The sequence below is a fragment of the Mustela putorius genome, unplaced genomic scaffold (genome assembly GCF_011764305.1).
Source record: "Mustela putorius furo isolate JIRA1106 unplaced genomic scaffold, ASM1176430v1.1 tig00000551_pilon_pilon_pilon, whole genome shotgun sequence".
Lineage (NCBI taxonomy): Eukaryota > Metazoa > Chordata > Mammalia > Carnivora > Mustelidae > Mustela > Mustela putorius.
This window is the reverse complement of record NW_025421412.1, coordinates 855,073-872,186: the sequence shown is the minus strand read 5'-3', so window position 1 is coordinate 872,186 and position 17,114 is coordinate 855,073. Positions and strand designations below refer to the sequence as shown.

The 17,114-nt window shown below is 64.5% G+C and overlaps 1 protein-coding gene across 7 annotated transcripts in view; it reads left to right on the top strand.

The window, feature by feature from the left end:
• Positions 1-17,099, top strand: part of MCF2L (MCF.2 cell line derived transforming sequence like) — a 128,520-nt gene extending 111,421 nt beyond the window's left edge. For 2 of the 7 annotated variants that reach the window (XM_045081275.1, XM_045081273.1), the window contains 18 exons: positions 189-348; positions 971-1,041; positions 1,261-1,337; positions 1,815-1,881; positions 2,571-2,686; positions 3,858-3,927; positions 4,897-4,989; positions 5,080-5,172; positions 5,842-5,967; positions 6,796-7,017; positions 7,208-7,300; positions 8,269-8,347; positions 8,487-8,553; positions 9,308-9,426; positions 13,919-14,037; positions 15,044-15,156; positions 15,257-15,360; positions 15,472-17,099. In XM_045081275.1, coding sequence (XP_044937210.1) covers positions 189-348; positions 971-1,041; positions 1,261-1,337; positions 1,815-1,881; positions 2,571-2,686; positions 3,858-3,927; positions 4,897-4,989; positions 5,080-5,172; positions 5,842-5,967; positions 6,796-7,017; positions 7,208-7,300; positions 8,269-8,347; positions 8,487-8,553; positions 9,308-9,426; positions 13,919-14,037; positions 15,044-15,156; positions 15,257-15,360; positions 15,472-15,557 — 1,875 coding nt within the window. In that variant the 3' untranslated portion in view covers positions 15,558-17,099. Of the gene's footprint in view, positions 1-188; positions 349-970; positions 1,042-1,260; positions 1,338-1,814; positions 1,882-2,570; positions 2,687-3,857; positions 3,928-4,896; positions 4,990-5,079; positions 5,173-5,841; positions 5,968-6,795; positions 7,018-7,207; positions 7,301-8,268; positions 8,348-8,486; positions 8,554-9,307; positions 9,860-10,743; positions 10,819-13,918; positions 14,038-15,043; positions 15,157-15,256; positions 15,361-15,471 lie in introns of those variants that run through there. The other 5 variants (XM_045081270.1, XM_045081269.1, XM_045081268.1 and 2 more) reach the window with 5 other exon arrangements.
• The last annotated feature ends 15 nt before the right edge of the window (positions 17,100-17,114 follow it).

Here is a 17,114-nt window from a genome sequence, read left to right as displayed (position 1 = left end):
TCCAGTGGACTCTCTCCCCAAGTCCACAATCCACGTCCACGCCATCCCACGTCTCCCAGCCGCAGCAAGCGCCGAGTGCAGGATTGCTGTGTGGCAGCTGTGGCGCTGTGTCCCAGGCACAGAGGAGGGCCTGCTTCTGACACTGGTGGAGTCTCTTGCTCACGGGTCCGTTCACCCTGTCCCTTCAGGAGCACGTGCAGAAGGTCTTCCAGAAGCAAGAGGGCATGGAGGAGATGTTCCATCGGAGACAGGCCAGCCTGAAGAAGCTGGCGGCCAAGCAGATGCGGCCCGTGCAGCCCGTGGCCCCCCGGCCAGAGGCGCTCACGAAATCACCCTGCCCCTCTCCAGGTGTGTGCTTCCACTGTCCTTCCGGGCCGTGGCGGGCCCTTGTGAATAAAGTGTTATTGGCACGTGCCCATTGTGTGCCGTCTGCTAGCCGTCACGGGGCTCTTTCTGGACTCGTCCGTCTCAGCCTGTCTGTCCTCAGTGCTGGTGCCGGAACAGTTCTCCGACCACGGCCCAAAGCCCCCCACAGCCCCAACTCCTCGTGGTCTCCTCCGAGGCCGAGCGAGTGGCCACACCGTTGCCCAGAGCCCTATCTGCGGCAGCCTCTGCCTGCTGTCCGCGTTGGGGCTTCGACAAGGTGGCTGTAAGGTGGTGAGACCCTGGAGAGCCGACTCCCGCCCACCGCCTCCAATGCGTGCGAGTCCCATCGTTGGAGACGGTGCCCCTGGCCCAGGGGGGTCCGGGTCCCGTGTGTGCACGGCCTCGGCTCCATGTTCCCTCCCCGGTCTGCCACCCGCCTCCCTCTGCTCTGCGTCTCCTCGGCTTCTGTGCCCCTCCTGTGGGGCGACAGGGGCTCGCTCCGGTTTCTGCAACAGTGCCAGGCGCTCCCAGCTCGCGGGTGCGGCCTCTCCCCTGCAGGAAGACACGAAGCGACACCTTCCTTCTTCCTTTCTTCCCAAACCAGGCAGCCGGAGGGGCTCTGAGAACAGTTCTGAGGGCAGCGGGCTCCGGAGAGGGCCCTACAGGAGGGCCAAGGTGAGGCCACTGTGCAGGCCGCTCTCCCATGGTGGCTCTCCTTCTGGTATAATCCCGCCCCCCGGCTCCCTGGCCCGGCCCGTGCTGTGGGACGTCCCTGCCGTGGGACCGCGGCTCCCTACCCAGCGGAAGTGAGGGTGGGTTCCTTGAAGTCAGGGCGTAGGGCCGCGCCCTCTCGTGTCTGGACACCGGAGGCAGCACGTGTGGTTCTCTCCCCAGAGCGAGATGAGCGAGAGCCGGCCAGGCCGGAGCAGCTCGACGGGGGATGAGGAGGAGGGCCTGGCCATCTTGCGGAGGTGAGTGTCCGGTCCAGGGACGGCACGCGCGAGCCTCTCGGACCTCAGCCTCTGGCCCCGGGGGGTCTGAACATCCACGGGCCCGAGGGGGTGGGGTCTGTACACGTCCACCCCAACGTGGGTGTCACAAAGCACATGTGGGCATGCGTGGGTCTGTCTGTCTGGTGAGACCACGTCCAGAGCCAAGACAGAGCTGGTGTTCCCTAGAAGAGCCTTTTGTCCCTGGTTCCTTAGGCAGAATTTTGGTGATTGAAATGGCTGGTGCCCTCCCCGCCCCCATTCAAGCCCCCAGTGGCGAGACCGTGTGGTTCACTGGAGACAGATGTGCCGCCGTGCTCACCGCCCTGACCCGCCCCCGGCTCCGCGGCCCACACCCCGGGCCGGTGCTGCTTCTCTCCTGAGCCCTCCTCTTCCCGTGCATCCCGCCCTGGGGCTTCTCTCTGTGCCCTTCCAGCTCTAACACACCTCTGGCCACAGGCATGTGATGAACGAGCTCTTGGATACAGAACGGGTCTACGTGGAGGAGCTGCTCTGTGTCCTGGAGGTGAGCCTGCGTGGGGGACCGGCAGAGGCGCCCCCGGGAGCCTGTAGGCCGGCTCACCCTACACACAGAGCGTGAGAGGAAGGCAGCAGCTTTACTCAGACGGCCCCAAGCTAGAACAAACTCATCCGTCAGTGGGACCAGGGACGAGGAGATGTGGTTGCCTCGGCACAGGGACCTGCTCCGCCAGCAAGGAAGACAGCGTGGCTGTCCCGGGAGCGTGGCTGACCCCAGAGCCTGTGGTTAGGAGCAGGGGTCAGATAGGCCTGTGTGGGATTCCCTTGCAGGAACAGCTGAGCTGCCCCGTCCGTGTGGAGGAGCAGAGTAGAGGCCTCGGGGCTGGTAGGCACTGGAATGTTCTAGATCCCGGTCGGGATGGTGGTTACAGGGGTGTAGATGTTGAAATGATGCATCTCGGAGTACACATAAAATTTCTCTCCTTCATACCAGTTACGTGAGTGCCCAGAGATTGAAAGGCAGAGGGCGGAAGCCCTCACAACCCCTAAAACGGGCGCCGCCTGTGGTCACTCCTGTTCCTCTGTGCGGGTCTGGGTGGTCGTCTCAGAAACGGTCCATGAATTCATCAGGGTGGATTCACTTTCTAAGTCCTGGGAGGTGTCCCCTACCCGCTGACTGTCCATGGAACCCGCCACAGTCCGCGGAGCCCCGCCAGCCTCTCCCCTCCTCCGCAGGGCTACGCCGCAGAACTCGATAACCCCCTCATGGCGCACCTCGTGTCACCAGGTCTCCAGAACAAGAAGGACGTTCTGTTTGGAAACATGGAGGAGATCTACCACTTTCATAACAGGTCAGGCCCTCCTCTGACGACGCCTGCCTGGTGGGGTCTGCCCCTGAGACGGCGCCCGCAGGGAGCCGGCTGCACGTGGGCCCCGGGCCGTGGCCTGCCGGTGCAGAGCATCTGTCCCTCCTCCCAGGCACAGGTGCTCAGGGGCTGCCGCAGGACAGTGGCTCAGAGGGGAGGCGCCTGCAGGCCGTCACAGGTGGCCCGTCCTCCTGCTGGGCAGTAGCTGGGGCTTTGAGGACACAAGAGCAGCCCCACTCCTGCCGGGCCACCAGTGGCCAGCCCCGCTCAGTGTGTGCGTGCGGCCCTCTGGGGTGGCACCAAAATCACACCACTCGGCAAGGCCCGTTTTGTCCCCGCGTTCGTCCTTGAAAAGGAGGCAATGGCAGACATTCTGTCCTGCCTCTTCCCCCTCACGAGCGCAGTCGGCGGCTGCCGTGGCTTTGGGGGCGGTACGAAGGACCCTCCTGCAGCCGCCCACCCCCGGCTGCCCGCGGCAGTTTGCGTGAGCGCGTGGGAAAGGACGTGCGGAGGCAGAGGCAGGATGCGCGGCGGGGAGAGGGGCAGTGGGACAGACAGCGAAGCCTCCTCTGGGCTGGTGGGGGCCCTGGGGACTTCGGTCCGACCACATGCCTTCGGCCGCAGTCACCCAGTCGCTCACAGAGGGTCGCCCATCTGCTGCCGGGCCCCCCGGGTCCCGTCTCTTCCCACAGAGCGGTCACAGGTCAGATGACCTCGGCTCGGGCCAAGCCACAGGCCCGGGCCGCTGGGGGCTCGAAGCCGCAGTGAGCTGAGCCCAGGGAGCCCCCACCGAGGTGGGACTGACCCCGGGCTCCTGGGCGCGCACCTGCAGAGCTGGGTGGGAGGGGCGGGTGCTCGCAGCAGGCCCGGCTCCCGCCCACCTCCCCGTCCGACCGGTAGAGACGTAGCTGTCCTAACTCCTGTGTGGACGCCAACGCCAGCGACCCGAAGGGACCCACAAAGGGGCCGGGTCTGCTTAAACCCGAGTTTGCCGCAGCAGAACCCGGGGAGCCCGGCGTGGGTTCTGGGCCCAGCTCACTGCCCCCCGACTGTCCCGAGTCAGAAATAAGCGGGACTTGGGGAGTAACATTATTCATCCGTGGCTGGAGTCTACTTCGGCTCTTCATGTGACCTAAGGGGGACCTTCTCTGCCTAGGATATTCCTCAGGGAGCTGGAGGGCTACACGGACTGCCCGGAGCTGGTTGGGAGGTGCTTCCTGGAACGGGTATGTCTTGTTCCGACGTGCGCTGTGCTGGGCTGTCCTTGTCAAAGTTTCCGCGGGACACAGTCATGACTTCAGACCCTGTCGCAGTCTCCTAACCCGTGGGGTCACCGAGTGCACGTGTCCCCGGGCTGCCTGAGACACGGTTTTCTCTGAGCCAGTCACGGGCTCAGAAGCCCCGGAATCAGAACGTGTCCGTCTTGACGGCGCGTGTGCCGCAGGACTCCGCCGGACTTCTCGAGCTGGCGGCTGTGTCTGGTCTTGCCCTGGTCAGCAACCCCCCGTGCAAGCGGGCCTGGGACGGTCACCTCCCCTTTCCCCTCTTTGACACGGCCGTCCAGCTCCTTCCAGGCTGGGAGAATTGGAGGGAGCAGGACGGGGCTTTCCTCTCAGGCCCGTCACAGCCCTGTGCGCGGAGCGGCAGGGAACGTGTGGCCGAGCTGCTCATTTTGACGACACAGTGACACAGAGGCCGAGACACGTCCGCGCGGCGTGGGGCCAGCGCAGCGGAAGGAGGAGGGGCCTGTCGCTGCCCCGCGTCTGGCGGCTGCTGAGCTGCTCACTGCATTTTGGGAGTTGGGGGAGGGGTCATGCTGGAGATCACTGCTTCTCAAAGTGGGCCCCTGCCAGCAGCATCAGCATCCTGGGGCCTTACCGGAGACGCAGGTTCCCAGGCCCACCCCACGCCTGCTGGGTCCGAGCCTCCGCTGGGGTTCTGCATGTCCCCGAGCCCGCGGGCAGCTCCACGCACACGCGGTGGAGCCCCAAGCCCTGCAGGGTCTTTCTGTAGAAATTAGCAACTGTTCGTGGTCGGTAACTCTCGCGGCAAAACGCCAGTGGCGTGGTGCTGATCTGCGGAGAGGAGGGGACAGACGCAGCCCCGCCGTGAACCCTGTGGGCTTGTGGCGCGGCACAGGAGACGGTGGAGGGGGCGGGGTGTGCCCTGTGACGCACGCTCTGTCCCCGGGTCAGATGGAGGAGTTCCAGATCTACGAGAAGTATTGCCAGAACAAGCCGCGCTCCGAGAGCCTGTGGAGACAGTGCTCCGACAGCCCGTTCTTCCAGGTGCGTCTCCCGGGGGCGCGGGTCTCCCTCGCCAGCGCGCTCTCGCTCGGGGGCCCCGTCGGTCTCACTGGGCGGGCTCTGGGCTTGCAGGAATGCCAGCGGAAGCTGGACCACAAGCTCAGTCTGGACTCCTACCTGCTGAAGCCGGTCCAGAGAATCACCAAGTACCAGCTGCTGCTCAAGGTGGGCTGCTTGCCCCCGCCCGCGCCTCCCCCCACGCTGTGCCCTACTGGCCTTGTCCCCCCCACGCTGTGCCCTACCGGCCCTGTCCCCGCTCCCTGCCCGTGGCCTCCTTAGCCTCCGAGGGCCGTAGTCCCAGCACAGCAAACCCCCCCCCCCGCCCTGCGAGGACCCGGGCTTTTTGCAGGCCTTTGTGGAGCACCTACTGTGCGCCGGCCACTGTCGGGGGGTCACAGGATCCAGAGGTGGTCAGGCCAACCCTGTCCCATGGAGCATGGGCTCCAGACGTGTCCACACACACCCCACTGCGCCCCTCACGTGGGCCTCCCCACGAGGCCACCCATGTCCAGTGGCCTCGTCGGGTCTGCGTACACACGCCAGGGGACGTGCAGACGCCTTTAGCCGTCGTGGGTCTGGGGCAAAGGGGTCTGCGTGGAAAGGAAGGAGAGGCAGGTCTAGGAGAGGGAGACGCGGGGAGACCCGTCCGAGCGCCTGGCTGGGGCGTCCCAACTGCGGCACAGGCAGGACCATTGGGACAGGCAGGGCACAGGGGGTGGCTCCTGGGCCTCCCTGGCCACACAGGGAGCCACACTCTACGTCCCGAGGGTCCACGCGGGGCCGGAGCGGGAGTCCCGTGTTTCCGCGGCATGTGACGGTGCCCGCGTCCCCCAGGAGATGCTGAAATACAGCAGGAGCTGTGCGGGGGCCGAGCACCTGCAGGAGGCCCTGAGCTCCATCCTGGGCGTCCTCAAGACCGTCAACGACTCCATGCACCTGATTGCCGTCACTGGCTATGACGTAAGGGCCTCTGCGCGCCGCCACCGGGCTGCGGACCGTGCGGAGCCGTGCCGCAGCTCCCTGTGCATGTGCGTCCCTGTGGGCGGGCAAGAGCCCGGTTCTGATGGGTGTCGGGGGCAGCTCGGGGCGAATGGATGTCCAGCTTGGAGTGTGCCCCCGAGCCCAGGGCGCTGGGGAGACTTCAGCCCACCGAGCTGCACGTCCGCTCGGGAGCCCCAAGGGCATTGGACTCAGGGCTGGTCTGGTTTCGCTGCCACTTGTGGGTTGGGGACAGGGGACACGCGGGTGTGAAGAGCAGACTCTGTTTTTCCCTTGTGTCCCCGACTTAGGTCAGCTCACTCATTTTGTCGCCTCTCTTGTCCACTTGAGCCCACCCTCTTTTTTGAATATAACAGGCTTTCTCTTTAGAGCTGTGTTGGATTTCCGGCAGAATAAGGGAAGGCAAAGGACAGCCCACAAGCCCCTGTGCCCCCAGCATAGCCCCCCATGTCCCCACGCCCAGCAGGTGGGGCCTTTGTCACAGGGATGAGCCTTCGCTGGCCCACCATGCCCCCCAGGCCCAGGGTGTGCCTCCGGTGGGTTTGGACAGTTGCTAAAGGCCCCGTACGCACGGGCACAGGCTCGGAAAGAGGAGTTTCACTGCTGGAAGACCCGTGTCCGCCCTTTGCCCCTCCCCCGGCCCCGAGCCACCCCCGACCCCTCACCCACCCCCACGGTTCTGCCTTTCCCCGAGCGTCCGCAGTGGGGTCCCACGGGACGCAGCCCTCCGAGGCGGGCGCGTCTCCTCGGCTGCGGGCGTATAAGGCCCCACGTTCGTTCCGGGCGCAGGGGAACCTGAGCGAGCTGGGGAAGCTGCTGATGCAGGGCTCCTTCAGCGTCTGGACAGACCACAAGAAGGGCCACTCCAAGGTGAAGGACCTGGCCAGGTTCAAACCCATGCAGCGGCACCTCTTCCTGCACGAGAAGGCCGTGCTGTTCTGCAAGAGGAGAGAGGAGAGCGGCGAGGGCTACGAGAAGGCCCCGTCCTACAGCTACAAGCAGTCCCTGAACGTGAGTGGCTCCCGCAGCCGCCGCCGCGCTGCCCGTGACGGGGGGGTCGGGGGGGGCGGGACCCCCGCATCCTCTGCCCTCGCCCCGAGCCACTCCCTGCGTCGGCACGACGCCCTGACCCCTTCACCGACGGGAGGGCGCGCTCCCGTCCCGCACACGACGAACGCCTGTCCCCGGCTCCCGCGGTCAGATGGCGGCCGTCGGCATCACGGAGAGCGTGAAGGGCGACGTGAGGAAGTTTGAGATCTGGTGCAACGGCCGGGAGGAGGTGTACATCGTACAGGTAGGGCCCGCCTGCCCCAGCGCCAGGCGGCGGGGGCGTGCCGGCCTCTCTGGTGGGGGCAGGTGTCTGGAAGCTCCCGTGGCGCTTTATCTCCCAGAGGCCGTGCAGGGCCTCCCTAAGCCGGACCCAGGAGAAAGCACGGGGAACCCACAGTTAGGGTGCGTGAAAGGCATGCCCGGGGACACGGGCTCAGGGGGTGTGACTAGCCTGGGCCGTGTTATACACGTGACCGGCTTGTCCTGGTCCTTCCAGCCCCTGCGTGCCGGTGAGGGCAGGGGGTGCTAGGGCTGTGAGAGCTCCCTGAGCCCATGTGACCCCCGGTCCCTGGGCCCTGGGATGGGGTTGGCCAGCACATGGGATAGGCCCCTTCCAGGGGCCCCCCCACACTCAGACGCAGGATGTGGTGGCCGTGGCAGCCTGTCCTGGCGCGCATACCAGCACAGCAGCCCGCGGCAATGGCACCCAGCTCCAGCTTGGACACTGGCCCCCGGAAGCTGCGGGGGTGGCGGCCGATGCTCTGGCTTTCCGCAGGCCGCGTCTCCAGAGCCGGGCTGTCTCTGCCCTCTGGCCACATGCCTGTGCCGAGGCAGGCCCCAGCCCGCCCCTCTTTAGCTTAAAGTCCACTTCGGAGTGTCAGGCGCCCATCTTCCTTGTCACAAAACGATGCCACGGGCCACTTCTGGAGAAGCATGCTTGCAGGGGGCGGTCTGTGCTGGGTCTTTGGTCTTGTTCACCAAGTCAGGTGATGCCAGCGAGGCTGTGAAGTGGGGGGGGCCGGGCAGCCGGCCCACCACCTGCATGGCCCACAGGCCGGAGGCAAGGGCACCACCCACTGCCCCCTCCTTTCTCCGGGGCAGTGGCCCCGCTGTCCACTCCCAGGGTGGCCCATAGGAGCTTTGAGAGTCAAAGGCAGAGCAGTGTCTTTGGGGAACGTGCGTCCTCATGTCCTGGCCTTCCTTCCTGCACAGGCACCGACCCCCGAAGTCAAGGCTGCGTGGGTGAGCGAGATCCGCAAGGTGCTGACCAGCCAGCTGCAGGCCTGCAGAGGTAGCAGCCGCGGCGGCTCCCAGCCGGGCTCCGGTGCACTTCTGCACGCAGCCAAGGCAACCCCCACACCCAGGGCTCCCGGCGGGGCTGCGGTCTCACAGGTGAAGTCGGTCACGCGCTTCTGTGTCCCTCCCTACAGAAGCCAGCCAGCACCGTGCGCTGGAGCAGTCCCAGAGCCTGCCTCTGCCTGCGCCGCCCGGCACCAGGTGAGGGGCCCACACCCGTTGGCACAGGGGTCTGCACGCACCGCTGTGTTCAAGCGGCTGGTGACCCGAACCTCCTCCTGGGGTTTTGGGTCACTCTGGGTTTGCCTGCAGGCCCTGGAGTGTCCTCCGGCCTTGTGTGCTGGGGGTCCATCCCCGTGGGCCAGCCTCAGGGACGGGGTCTCCGGCCCCACCTCGGGTGCAGGCCGGCTCCTGCCATCTCTGTTTTCCGACTGTTAGTTGTTTCTTGGTACAGTCAGCGCAGCACGTGCTGCTGGGGAAGGTGACAGCCACCACGTTTCCGTGACGGTGGCGCCTCAGACAAGGACCCGGACGTCGGGGGCCGAGGCGCAGACCCATGCCGGACGCACCGGCCTCGCGCCGGCTCGCCAGCCTTTCCTGCCCTTGGCTTTCCTTGGTCACTGCACGCCTTCCAAGCGGCTCTGTGACTCTGTTTCTCCCGTTTCTCCCATAAGCCACCTGTGATGGTTGGTGGGACAGGACCCAGTCCAAGCAAATACTCCCCCAAAGATGGTTTGAAAAGAGAAAGTCCGTCTCCCCAACTCAGAGAACCGCCTCCTTGTTCTCGCCCCGCGTGTGTGTTTGCTCTCGTTGGGTCCCGCTCCAGGGAACCCAGAGGGGCTGAAGGGCCCGATGGGACCCCAGGTCGGCCTCTGCCTCGGAGCCTCAGGAGGGGCTTGGAAAACCGACCTGCAACATTCTGCTTCTGTTTCCGGTGCGTGTGTGACGTCATTAGTCCTTCGAAAGGGACCACGAGAAACATCAAGAAGTTGGAGGAAAGGAAGACCGACCCCCTGAGCCTGGAAGGCTATGTGAGCCCCACGTCACTGCTGAAGCCGCCAGAGAAGGGCCGAGGTGGGTGTCCGCGCCGCGAGCCGCGAGCCGGCGTGTCCAGGACGCGCAACACTGCCTGCAGGGCCGGGACGGTCCTCCCGGCAGCCGCGCCCCAGGGAAGCGTCGCAGCCCACTCGGCCGCCCCACACCGCCCTCTCTCTCCCTGCGTAGATGACTCGGTGCCCAGCTCCACCTCTGAAAGCTCCGCGCTTTCCAGAAAGCGCTTTACCCTGCAGGGCTTTCCTAACCTCAAGGGTCAGAAAGGTAAAAGGCACCCGCCTGAAACCCGTGCTGTGGCCGTGTCGCTCACCGTGGTGGCGTGTCTGTCATTCATTCGTGTGGTGCTCATCCGGGGGGCGGCCGCGGCCTCTCCCAGTGGACCGCGCGTCCTGACCGGCGTCGTGTGTCTGTGTCCGTGGCGCACGCGGCCGGAGCGCTCTCCGAGGGGCCTCAGGTGGGAAAGGGTGGAAGCGGCTTTTCCTCGCTCAGGAACGGCACCTCCCGCGGGGTCACCTTCTGCACCGCGCTCCTGCTGCTGTGGCCCATCTCCGAGGGGTGGCCGCTGGTGCACGGGAGGCGCAGGGGGTCCCTCGCGTGGACGCGTCCAAGAGCCGGTGGCCTTCCGGAGCAGCGTGGTGCTGAGCTGTGCCGAGGGCTCTGTTCGTGTTTTTGTTGTAATTTATAAAATAGTGCTAAGTTGGCCTCAAACTTTTTTTAAAAAGGAGGGACACATTCAGGCGCTAATCTTGCTGATGGCAAGGGGCCCCCCACGTGAGCCTCCCTGCCGAGGTCAGAAACGCCCCTGCCCGTGGCCCCAGACGGCCGTCCGCTCGCCTCCTCTGCGTCCGGGCCTCTCCCGTCCCCGGCATGAGGGACCCCCCCCACGCCAGCTCCATTCGGTTCACGGGAAGCTACGCTCGCCCCATGGGACGAGCCCGCCGGCCACCCGTGTCGCATCCAGCATGAGCACCGCCCCGCGCCCCCGCACCCCCGCGCCCGCACGCAGCCCCTCACGCGCGCCCCCGCACCCCCATGCCCGCACGCAGCCCCTCACGCGCGCCCCCGCACTCCCGCGCCCGCACGCAGCTCCTCACGCGCGCCCCCGCGCCCGCACGCAGCCCCTCACGCGCGCCCCCGCACCCGCGCGCCCCCGCACCCGCGCGCCCCCGCACCCGCGCGCCCCCGCCCCCGCGCGCCCCCGCGCCCGCACGCAGCCCCTCACGCGCGCCCCCGCACTCCCGCGCCCCGCACGCAGCCCCTCACGCGCGCCCCCCGCCCCTCCCGCGCCCGCACGCAGCCCCTCACGCTCTGCATTTGTCCCTCTTGCTCCTCCTGCAGCGTCTCCTACCAGCCCCGACAAAAAAGCTAAGCGACACGAAGTGAAGAGCGACCCCACGCCTTTTGGTGTACGAGGTAGAGTGGCCCCACCTCCCGGACGTAGCTGGACCTCCCTGTGCCCTTCTGGTTAGGGACACTGTCTCGCCCGCATTCGTCACTGGTGACACAGAACAAGACAGGTCCTCCGGGCAGGAGCAAATTCACTGCTTTCTCCAAAAGCATGACGCCCTGGCGACAGGTTGCGCGATGACGGCTCCCGGGTTCTCAGGTTCCCCCTCGCACTCCCACCGGGTCTGCCCAGAACCTGCAGAACCAGCCAGGCACCCAGCAAGAGGCCACCAACGCCTGGTTGGCGCGCCAGTTGGGCTCGGCCGTTCCCGCCGTCGTGCTGGCTGTGGGGCACCCCGTCCTTGGGCGCCTGCCACGCCGGCCTCTCCCCCGCGCGTCACCAGCTGTCCCAGGCTTCTCGGTGGAAACGCAGAACCAAGCCGCTGCTGGCCTCCTGCTGGCCCCCATGTCGTGGGAGGACGATGGGCTGTGCGGACAGGTGGGGCCGAGCTCCATACCGGACCTTGGGCTGCTAGATTTTGCTCCCTCTTATCACGAGGGTAAAGCATGTCCCCCCAAAACCCAAAGACCCTCCCCCCAGCCCAGGCCGAGGGTCTGAAGTTTGCAGTGAGAGATTAACAAAGTGAATTTTCCAACAATTATGAAGGTTCCCAACATGCCCCCAGGATCCCCCAGGGGTCACCCAGCACACTCGGCCTCGAGCACGAATCGGTGTGCCCGAGACCCAGGCAGCAGCTCTGTGCCTGCCCCCACATCACGGCTCGGAGGCTGGCGGCTTCCCACAGTCCGCACGTGGGTGGGCAGTGCCCAGGGGCCACCTCTGAGGTCCCCAGCCTGGGACAGGGCTCACTTCTCCGTTGACGGCTTCATTTTCCACTTAAGTCCTGGAGACGTCAGAGCATCCCCTGGCTGATGTCCCTCGTACAGAAGCTGGTGAAAGGGCTTGAGCCCGCCGGGGGACAGTCACCCACGGCTCCTACCGCCTGTCAGCCAAGTTATGTCTTCTCACCTGTGACAGGAAGAGGAGGCGGCTTCATAAGGTCCCCAAAGATGTGACCCCCCCAGTCCCCCACTCCACTCCCCATACAGTGAGCCGCGGGTGTCCTGGTTGCTCTCACAAATGCTTACACGCTTGCTGCCCGAGAAGCTTCATCTGCCCATCATTTTCCTCCGTGTCAATGTCAGGGACTATCTTGGAGAGAATCGAGGGGACCGTGTTCATGGTCACATTAGCATAATGTCCCACAAACTCGCCAACGTCTGTGTAGGTCCAGGGGTGCCGTCCGGGTCCCGGACATGGGTCTCCTCGGCCCCCATCGGTGCCTCGGGTGCGTTGGGCATCAGTACCTCCCTAATGCCCCGGTCACAAGGTTTTTAAAGCAGAGATGCAGCTCGAGGCTGGTAGGGAACCTTCCTCCAGATGCTTCGGGGCTGAGGGATCCCCGCGGGCCACCCCCTCGGCTCTGCACCTACAAAACCCTCCCTTCTCCGCGGCACCCGAGGGCAGCGAAGGGAGTGTCCCGTCGCTCGGCAGTCCGTGGGCCACATGGCCGTCCCACCTGTAGGAGTCTCCCTGCAGAACAGTCTCTGCCTTTCTGTGCTCACTGTCCTCAGACATGTGTCTGTCCTCTGTGGCCAGGAGCCCCGCGTCCGGCGGTGGGCTGAAGCCGGAGACCCCCAGCCAGGCTGCCTGGCACCAGGACCCCCAGGCTCCCCTGCCTGTGCCTTTTCTGCCCTTGGCACCCTGTGCACACCCCAAACGAGCCAGGCACACACGGCTGGATGGTTTGCAGCGGAAAACCCCAGTGCCCCATTCCCGCACACATGCCAGCCCCTGCCATTTGACCCGTGGCCCAGCCCTGAGAAGGCCAGGCTCGCGGGCTCTCTGGCGCCAGGCCTCCTGCTGTGGCATGGGGTCCCGGGACACAGGGGCCTCTGTGTCTCCCACACTCTCCTTCCAGGCCAAGCTCTGCTGGCTGACGGGGAGCCCCAGGGCCCAGCTCCCCTCTACGGGAGATAAGAGTCCTAGTGTCCCTTTAGCAGAAGCGTCTCATGGCCAACTGGAAACACCACAGGCCGCAGGGACGGGCCTGTCTGGCCACCTGTGCCTGTGCACCCCTGCCTCACAGAGGGGGGTGAGCCCTTGTCCTCAGGGAAAGCACACTTCCTGCCAGGCCACCTGGGATCTGGAACTGGCACGCCAAGCCCACAGCCGGCGAGCTGTCTTCCCTCCCGGACCCGCTGGCCTCCTGCCCCTGTGCCACCGACCCAGGCGGTGTCCGTGGTCCTCAGGCCCCAGGAGGGGCTCCCACCTGCCACGTTACTGTGTTCAGAACCGGAAGCCGTCGTCTCGTCTCCCCCCCAACTTGCTCACTTCCTCCCTGACATTTCCTGCACATGGGACATGCGGGTGTCGGTCTCTGGGGCTGCACGGCGGGGCAAACCCTGCTGAGGGGTACGTGCGCGTGTCAGGAAGACCCTGGGGAGCTCTGCCCCCACGTGCTGGCCCAGCCACGTTCTGTGGCCAGAGCTCCTGCCAGGGGCCAGGAAAGGCACCCCAGCCTCGCAGAGGCGTGACTCGGGTCTGTGTGCTGCGCCTGCTGGCCGGTCCAGAGAGAGTCACGGCACCTGACCTCATGCAGGGCCTGCGCTGCGCCCTCTGCGGCTGGTCGGGAGCGGGCCTTCAGGCCGTCTGACGGGTGTCGCAGGCTCCGGGTCGAACTGCCAACTCCTTCCCTTTGTTGGCGCTCACTCCAGCATGGATGGATTGTGGCATCTCAGCTGGTGGCCCTTCGGGCTGTGTGCCCCAGGGCCACAGGCAGGAGCATCACGGCAGAGCCTGGGATCACCTCCCCGAGGGGCTGGGCTCGTCGCTTCCCCTGGGCTGGCCGGGCAACGGAAGCAGGTGCTCTGGGCCCTGTCTCCCCGGACAAGGACAGCTGAGGCATGCGTGTCAGCGTCATTCCGGAGTCCGCCGTGTGGCCAGCTCCTGGGGAGGGAGCAGACCCCTCCGGGTGCATGGGATGGGGTCGCGGGAACTATGCAGACCCCCTTCAGGCAGGCTTGTGTTGGAAGGTGGCCCTCACTGGAGTCTGCTCTCCCTCAGGTTGGACCAAAACCTCTCAGCCCTCGGAAGCCCCTGAGGACGACGGCTGGTCCAGTGCTGAAGAGCTGATTAATTCCTCAGACGCAGAGGAGGAAGGCAGAGTGGGGCCCAGGAAGCTGGTAATCTTGGGGCCCCTGGGCCGTCAGCCCAGCCCCAGGGACCCAGGTGGGAAAACCCCAGAGCGTGACCACGTGCCGTGGCTCCCGTGGCTGCTGGGTGGGGGGACTCCTGGCCGCCAGGGCTCGCTGTGGCTACGTTCCCCCCCTCGTCCTGCACCACCAGACCCGCGGCAGACGGGCTTCCCCAGAACGCAAACAGCACACACACCTGATCTGCTCGCCAGAGAAGGGGAATACCCTTGGGAGCGTCTGCAACGCTGCGCACACGGCTCTCCCGTGCTTTTCAGAGAACTCAGCTGACCAAGGGCGGATCCTGGTTCTCCACAGGCCCTTTCTTTCCCACGAGTGGCAAGGGGAAGCCATTTACATGTGAATTATCAGAGTCAGGGTCACACCGACAGACAGTACACGCTTAGCACTGCCCTGGGCCACGCCCCAGGGCTCCACACAGCAGAGCTTTGTCCACGTGAACGGGTTGAGTGTACACTGGGTTCCAGGCCATCTGGACACCAAACACATAGCAGAGGACAAATACACAAGTGTCCACTCTCACAGGGAGGCAAAGAAAAAGGTGGTAAAATACAGGGCATGTTAGGTGGGCATGGCTGCCTTTCACGTGGGAGCCAAGGAAGAGGGAACGGCACATGCAAATGTCCTGGGGCTGAGGGATGCCTCTGGAGTGTTTGAGGCCGGCTGGAGTAGGTGGTGCTGCCGTGAGGTGAGACCACCAGGTGTGAGTCAGGGGCACTTTGGAGGTTAGTTGGGTTTTTAACATGGTCGCAGTGAGAGACTTGACATATCCTATGACCAGCTCTTCCCCATTTAAGGTGACAGTTCCATCAGAAGCCCCACAAACAGCAGGGCCCTCGTGAAATGCTCGTGTTCCTTCTCCTGTTGGGCGCTGGACGCCCACCTAGGCCCCTGCCTGCGCAGACAGCCACGTACCCTTGCTCAGTGTGGGGGCCGCAGACTGTGCTGTTTGACCTGCTGTGTCCTCTGACCCCAGGTTCCAGGAAAGTACACGGTCATGCTGGGCGACGAAAAGGGAAGCCCTGACGCATTTGCCGTGAGAAGTGGGGACGTGGTGGAGGTGGTACAGGAGGGTGACGAGGGCCTTTGGTAAGATGCCTGCAAGGGGCAGGGAGGGGTCCGGCCCAAGACCCCCCAGGGCAGGTGGGGGGCACACAGCTGGAGCCCTGACCGGCCCACGCCTTCTCAGGTATGTCAGGAACCTGACCTCCAGCAAGGAAAGCTGGGTGCCGGCCAGCAGCCTGGCCTCGCTCCTCTGCACATCTGGCTCAGCTCAGTGCCTGAGCAGCTCAGGTAAGACCCCTGCCCCGTGCGGGTCACTCCCCGAGCCCGCGGGGTTCCGCAGCCGTGCGCGGGAGCGTGCAGGTTCAAAGCCGCAGCCGTTCTCGCCTGGTTTTCCCGCAGAGTCCAGTGCGGGGTCCACCCTGCTGAGTGCCTCCTCCAGCTGCGGCGAGAGCTGTGGGGCCCCCCTCTCAGAGCTCCAGGGGTAGCGCCGGGCCGTGCAGGACAGCAGCCTGCGAGCCTCTAAGTTTTCCTTTGCTTGGGCTTGCTTAGTTTGGTGAGGGGACGGTGCTCTAAGACCCTGGGGAATGAGGACCCTGCCAAGACCCCACCGAGGAGCCGCCCGCTGCCCATGGAGCTCCGAGGTGCAGATGCAGGGGCTGCAGAGAGAAGGTTCTGGAAGTCTGCCCTCCAGCCTCCACACCGGGACCAGCCCCGCAGACGGTGCAGAAGCCAGGTGCATGGGAAGACCAAAGTGCACCGAGCTTTCCGGGAAAACCAGGACGGACGGAGGGCGCCAGGCCGTTGCCAGGAGCCGGTCCTGGCCGCTCAGTGTGTCCCGGCATTGCTGGTCCGGTGCCTCCAGCAGGAGCAAATGTGTTGTGGGAGAGGCGAGTGCACTGACCCAGCAGCGTGGTGGGGTGACTGTTTTGTCTTTTACAAGTTTTTTTTAAAGCAGGGATTAAGTCCATGGCCATTTTTTGTGGTACTCTGGCCACTAATCTTTACCAGGAATCACTGTGTTTACATGAAATGACAATTTGATACTGTATTTGATATAAAAGTATTTTCTGTTACCGGGGTTTACAGAACAGCACGTTGTTTGTACTGCTGGGAGATCTGGGGCTCTCAGGGGGACCGGAGCCCCCCAAACCCACCTGGGAACAGGCCCCTGGTAAAATCCAGCAGTGTTTCTACAAACAGCAGTAGAAACCACGGAGACACCCTTATCTGTGTAAGTTAATTTTCAAAAGAAAATTTAAACTCTAAGTTAAAATATTTAGCTTCTTTTCTACCAAAAGAAAGGGGGGGGGGGACTTGATTTTTTTAACTAGCTTCACAGAATTGGAATTTTTTATTGTTTTTAAAGAATCAGCGAAGTGTGGTTTTGCTGGGTACTGTGTGAAGCAGTCCCCACACGGGCCTCGGGGAAACCGCGAGCCTCTGCCGGCCTCCGCGGCCACCTCCCGCGCTCGGTCAACCCCCTGAACTCGGAAACGCAAGGAGTCCGTTACTGAAGCCCAGGCAGGACCCGAAAGAAAACACTTCTGTTTTACCTTTTTGTTTCAGAAACAAATTCTGTTCTTTGGAAACACAGTCTGTATGTGCTGGGGGCGGATAGTTTTCTGTGTGCATGTGTGTACGTAGGGGTCCCGGGTCAGGGGCGCGCTGGAAACTGTCCCGCACAACCCTCCCTGAGCCCCGCACCCGCCGCCCGTGAGGCCCCTGGTGGCCGACCTCCATGTGTCTCCGTGGCCTTCCTTGGCGTCTAGGCGTGGGACGGGCCGTGTCTGATGGTTTCCTCCGTGGGCTGCTCAGCCGGAGCCCCCCCCCCCCACCCCGGCCACCTCGGCGGCATCACCACGCTGGGGTCCTCTCTTCGTTAAGGCACTTTAAAACCTCCTGTTCCCGTCACTGCTTCTTGTTTCGTTCCAGGTCTTTTTTTTTTTTTTTTTCTGCTGATGTAAGTGAAATTTAAAACTCAGAGTTCTTTACTGTATGGAGTTTGAATAAATACCAGCCCCTCTCGCTGTCTGCCTTCGTCT